The sequence below is a fragment of the Trichechus manatus genome, unplaced genomic scaffold, assembly GCF_000243295.1.
Source record: "Trichechus manatus latirostris isolate Lorelei unplaced genomic scaffold, TriManLat1.0 scaffold00057, whole genome shotgun sequence".
NCBI lineage: Eukaryota > Metazoa > Chordata > Mammalia > Sirenia > Trichechidae > Trichechus > Trichechus manatus.
Window position 1 is genome coordinate 6090547 of NW_004443993.1, and position 6332 is coordinate 6096878.

General features: G+C 51.3%; 1 protein-coding gene across 1 annotated transcript in view; it reads right to left on the bottom strand.

The window, feature by feature from the left end:
• Window positions 1-3206: 3206 nt before the first annotated feature.
• Window positions 3207-6332, bottom strand: part of FBN3 (fibrillin 3) — a 76871-nt gene continuing 73745 nt past the window's right edge. Inside the window, exon 63 of the mRNA XM_004378399.1 lies at window positions 3207-3545. Within this exon, the coding sequence (XP_004378456.1) occupies window positions 3207-3545 (339 nt within the window). The remainder of the gene's footprint in view (window positions 3546-6332) is intronic.

Genomic DNA, 6332 nt, shown 5'->3' on the forward strand with positions numbered 1-6332 from the left:
GCAAAGCTCTTGTTGGTCCAAGGAATCCCTCCCAGGATGTGCTTTTCCAGAAATAGATAAGAACTGAAGCAATGCTTTTTGAGCCCCTGGATATAGTTGGACCTGAAGCTGCCCTGCCAATAACTGAAGTATTTCCCGTTTGCTTTAGTTTTAAAATAAATCTCTGGTGGGGGTGCCATATTTGTCCCTGTCAAGTTACTACCCCGGTTTGGGGACATGTTCAGGATTCCATGTGATCCCCCCTGCCCCAGATCTGCACCCCCAGCCTTCACAGGGACAGTCCAAGGGGCCGAATGTGAGTCCAGCCCCGCAACTCCCTGCTGGTGACCTTGGGTACATCGCTGGTTCCCTGGGCGTCTCTTTCCTTGTCTGTAAAATGGGGATCAGCGTGTCTGCTCTGCCCCCATCCTGGGGCCGTGCTGAGGCCAGAGAATGGACAGAGAAGCCCTCACAGCTCTGAGAGGCTGCCCAGACCCACTGAGAGGAAGATTGGCCAGGGCTGGGCCAAGCATAGAGCCCTGTGGCCAGGCACTAGAGACTGTTGTGTGGGTTGAGGCAGGTCCTCTGGGGAGAGTCATTCACCCAGACTTGCAACCCACCCCCCACCATCCTCACACACCTCAGCTTCCCCAACAACAGAGGATGTTCTGGTTGAAAGCCAAATGCAATGCACAGATACTGTATGGTCCCACTTATATGAAATAGGCGAAGGTATAGTGCTAATGGTTTGCGCTCGACTACTAACCTAAAGGCCGGTGATTCGAACCCACCCAGCGGTACTTCAGAAGGAAGGCCTGGCAATCTGCTTCCATAAAAATGACAGCCAAGAAAACCCTATGAAGCAAGTCTACTCTCACACACGGGGTCACCATGAGTTAGACTCAGCTTGACAGCTAACGGGTTGGGTTTTTCGTTTTCTAGAGACCGAAGCTTATTCAGATTACCAACAGTGGGTGGGAGGGGAGAGGGGGAGTCATTGCTTTGGGGGCACTGAGTTTCTGTTAATGAGGGTGGAAAAATTTGGAAAAGGATAGTGACGATGGTTACACACCACGATGAACGGAACTACTGTTACCGAATTATACATGCAAAAATGGTTAAATTGGCAAATGTTTTGTTATATACATTTTTACTCTGGAAAAAAAAAAAAAAAGTCAACAACAAAACCAAATGCAACATCTCTGGAGGACAAGTGGCGGTTTGGGGCCAGGGTGCAGACTCAGAGGAGCCTGGGTCACAACCAGGCACCACCACACACTACGTGGGCAGGTTCCACCAACTCTCTAAGCGTCGGTTTTCCCTCCTGTAAAATGGGAGGAGTGATGGTAACACCTGCCTCACAGGGGCTTTGTGGAGACAGAAGGTGTTACCGTTTGTGACGTGCACAGCACACAGTACACACTCACTGCATGTTAGCTATTAGGAGGATGAGTGTCCTGGCCACAGAGCTGGGGACTATGCAGGAGAAGATACTTGTGAGACCTGGTCCAAACAGGAGCCAGGGGGTATGGTATGATGGTTGAGGCACGGACCCTGGCTCTACCAGCTGGACAGACCTTGAGCAGTTGTCTTAACCTAAGACTAAGTTTTCCCATCTGTAAAATGGGGATGATAACAGCATCTCCTTCATGGGGCTGTGTTGTTAGCTGCCATCAAGTCAGCCCTGACGCATGGCGACCCCATGGGGACAATGGAACGAAATGCTGCCTGGTCCTACACCATCCCCATGATCAGTCAGGGATCAGACTGTTGTGCTCCACAGGGTTTTTATTGGTTGATTTTCTGCAGTCGATCACCAGGTCTTTCTTCTTAGTCTGTCCTAGTCTGGAAGCTCTGCTGAAACCTGTTCATTTTAGCAACACGAAAGCCACCACTGACAGACGATAGTGGCTGCGCAGGAGGTGCACTGGCCAGGAATCGAACTCGCGTCTCCCACATGGGAGGTGAGACTTCTACCACTGAACCACCACTGCCTCATCATGGGGATGTACCAGTTGCCGACCAGTTGACTCCGACTCAGTGGCGACCCCGTGTGTGTCAGAGTAGAACTGTGCTCCATAGGGTTTCAATGGCTGATTTTTTCAGTACATCACCACACCTTTCTTTCAAGGTGTCTCTGGGTGGGTTCGAACTGCCAACATTTTGGCTAGCAGCTGAGTGCCGTTTGCACCACCCAGAGGGATTCCTCGTGGAGCTGTAGGGAGGGTCAAACGACTCAGTAATTGTGAAACACTCAGAATGATGCCTGGTATGTGCCACGTGGTCAGGAAGCAGCAGCCGTTATTATTAGTGAAGCTAGAAGGGTCCCCGTGGTCACCGCTCACAGCCTGCTCTGGCCATGAGCCCAGCTCACAAGTCGGCACAGTCCACTCTCCCCCACCCCCAGGTGGCAGATGTCTTCCTCTTCCTTTCACCTGCAAGCTCCCTCCTTGGAGCCCAGGTTGAAGTTCCTCCCCTCCTGAAGCTTCAGCCCTTCTAGGGCTGCAGGTGCTGAACCGGGGCCTTGGCTCTCCCGTGCTTGGCCAGCCCATATGTACATCAAGAACTTGCCAGGGCATGGATTTAACGCAAAATAACTTTATTGTTGTCTTTGCTTCCGAAATAAAACCATCCTCGGAACCCCAGGCCAGCCTCGCCAGGGACACACAGGGGTGCAATGCATGTTCCCAACGCTGGTCAGGGCCCCGTAGGCTTCCAAGGAAGTGTCCCGCTCTCCCCCATCGCCTGCTTTGTCGGCCGGTCCCCCCCAGGGGCGAGCCACAGTGCAGAGCAGAAGTTGAAACTGAGCCTGACCCGGGTACAGTGAATACAGGCCCCTCTCGGCCCTGGTTGTTGGGCTGGAGGGTGCAGGCCGTCTTCCAGCTATCTCCAGGAAAGATGGGGCTGGGGTCCCCTGGGCTGATGTGGAGGGCTAGACAGAGGCTGGGCTCGCCTGAGATCAGAGTCTCTCACTCCTCCTGAGTTCTGAATCCGACCTGGTCAGCCCTGGTGACTGGCGATCAATCCCTCCCAGCGCCAGAACCTCTTAGCCCTGGGGAGGACCCCAGTATGGGGGCCCATTGTGGCAGGGCTCATACCCAGGGTCTGCGATGAGCAGTGAAGTCGGAGTCCCCCAAGACCCCCATGGAAAGAGGCAGGTTGGGCAGTGCCCATGTCGTGGCTGGAGAGGGGCCTGGGACCAGGCAGGAGGTGTGGCCTCCTCCCACCTAGAGCAGCTGCAGTTGCACCTTCAGCCGCAAGGCCCGGCCCCCCAGCCCTGGCCGGCCCTTGGGCCTGGTGCCTGAGGGCCCTGCTACGCTCACCACCTCCAGCCAGTAGGTTCCTGGCGCTGGCCTCTGACAGCCCAACCGCAGGGCACTAACGCCTCGGAGGTGATGCATACGGAAGAAGCCCTGCTCATTGCCATGGGCAATGACATAGCGGACCTGGCCCCTGGGAAGTTCCAGTGCTGGCCGCAGCTCCAGGATGTGCTCAAGCAGGCCCAGATGTGACAGGTTCAGGCCCAAAGCCAGTGGGGTCTCCGAGTCCAGGCTGGCTAGGCTCATCTGGGGAGACAGATCGAGTGGCTGGTCAGAGACCTGGAGAAGTGGGATAGTGGGTGCAAAACGATGAACCCACTCGGCTGCTAACTGAAAGGTTGGAGGTTTGAGTCTACCCAAAGATGCCCTGGAAGAAAGGCCTGGTGATCTACTTCCAAAAGGTCACATCCATTGAAAACCTTATGGAGCACAGTTCTACTCTGATACACATGGGGTCACCGTGAGTCGGAGTCCGTCAATGATGGCAGATGGCTTTGGTAGAACATTAGCTGGTTGTGTTTATAACAGCAAAAGATTGGAAATGAATTACCATTAATCAACAGGGTGGAATAGTATGCAGCTGTAAAAAAGAAGGTAGATTTATACATTCTGGTGCTGGAATCACTTCCAAGGCCTCCTTAAGTGATAAAGCAAGATTGCCGAACAGTGTCTGAAGAATGTAACTTGTTTGTGGAAAAACAACAGAAACATACATGATGGTGTCGTGTGCTGTTGAATTCCAATTCATAGCAACCCCATGTAACAGAGGAGAACTGCCCCATTGGGTTTTCTAGGCTGTAAATCTTTATGAAGCAGATTGCCAGGTCTTTCTCCCACACAACCGCTGGGTGGGTTCAAACCACCAACTTTTCAGTTAGCAGCCAAGTGCTTAACCGTTTGTGCCGCCAGGGAATGTCAAGTGGTAAGTGACTTGGGAAAACAGTTTTGACAGTTTCTTATAAACTTATACTTTGTATCCTTCGTACATGACCCTGAGTGGTGTAAACGGTTAATGCACTTGGCTGCTAACTAAAAGGTCAGGGGTTCAAGTCTACCCAGAGGCACCTTGGAAGAAAGACCTGGTGATCTGCTTCCAACAAATCAGCCACTTTCTGAAAACCCCATGGAGCGCAGCTCTACTCTGACACAAATGAGTTGGAGTCGACCTGACAGCAACTTTCTTTTTTTTTTGAAGTGGAGAAAAATGTTTAGCATAGCTCTGTCCTTGCCTTCCCTTTAGCCCTCTATCCACAAGGCTAATGTTCAGTCTTGACAGAGAGGCACGAAGGCCAAGTCTGGCTCCCTGGTGGGAAAGCACACCTTTCCCACCTGTAGCAAAGGTGGCACACTGATTCCAGACCCCTCGTCTCAGCTGAATGGACCCCAGTCTGGCCGCTGCCAGCGGGGGCTGAGGGAATGGAGGATTTGGCCACAGAGACCCAGACAGGGTGATGAGTCAGACGGTGTCTGGTCCTGGAGCCCTAAGGTCACTCAGCGGTACCCCAGAAGGCTGGCGTTATGGCCACAGGCCTTGCAGTGGGAGCCAGCCCCAGAGAAAACTCCAGAGCTGCCCAGTGAGAAGAGCCAGCCCCAGACAGAAGAGCTGCCCAACAGCTTTCCGGTTCCCGGGAGGCCGCTGTACTTCCTGATCTGGGCTCCCTGAGAGGCCCCTGTGTGCAGATGACAAACCCCTCTTTATCTGGGCTCCTCTGAACGCCTTCCTGATCCTGGCAGCTGGACAGGGCTCTGAATTAAGCTAGTGAGCCCCAGTGGCAGGCTCCCAGCGCTGGGTGACGTAGACAATTACACAGGAGTTTATTTATGTTTTCTTCTCCTTTGCTCTGGGTAGTGCTATGCTTTATTTTGCTTAATTTGCATGCCAATGGAGTGTTTTACTGTTGCATTACAGTGAAAGCTATTCCTGTTCTCAGTTCAGAGATTTCACCTCCTCCCAGGAGTGTTGCTTAGACACGTGCTCTTACTGACACCTGCTGGCAGTCAGTGGTTATTGCAGACAAAGGCATACAGCACAGTCATCCTCCACCCAGATTTGCTTGTGCCAATCCCAGGAGCCGTCTCCTGACAACCATTCAGTCACTCTTACTAAGTACCAAGGGCTGGTGATACATCAACAAGCCCAACAGACAGGACTCGGCCCTTGTGAAGCTTACAGAATATAGTGACAGCTATGGAGTAATATGCCAGAGCCCTGGTGGCATAATGGCTAGGCACTCAGCTGCTAACCGAAAGGCTGGCAGTTCAAACTCACCAGCAGCTCTGCCGGAGAAAGATGTGGCAGTCTGCTTCTGTAAAGATTACAGCCTTGGAAACCCTACGTGGCAGTTCTACTCTGTCCTGTAGGGTTGCTATGAGTCAGAGTTAACTCGAATCAACAGCACACAGTAACAACATGTAATATACAGTCACAGTTCTTCCCAGCGAGGGTTTGAAAAAAAAAACCTAGAAGGTGAAAGAGGGCAAAGCAATATGCTCACATTTAATTAATCTGATATAACTAAATATTAGATTAAATATTAGAATATAATTAAATATTAGTCGACGTTCAGCCATTTCAAGAGGTAGCATATCATCAGGAACCAATGATATTGAAGGAAGAAGTCTAAGCTGCACTGAAGGCACTGGCGAAAAACAGGGCTCCAGGAATTGATGGAATATCAACTGAGATGTTTCAACAAATGGATGCAGCGCTAGAAGTGCTCACTCGTCTATGCCAAGAAATTTGGAAGACAGCTATCTGGCCAACTGACTGGAAGAGTTCCATATTTATGCCTATTCCCAAGAAAAGTGATCCAACTGAATGCGGAAATTATCGAACAATATTATTAATATCATATGCAAGTAAAATTTTGCTGAAGATCATTCAAAAGCGGCTGCAGCAGTATATCGACAGGGAACTGCCAGAAATTCAGGCCGGATTCAGAAGAGGACATGGAACCAGGGATATCATTGCTGATGTCAGATGGATCCTGGCTGAAAGCAGACAATACCAGAAAGATGTTTACCTGTGTTTTA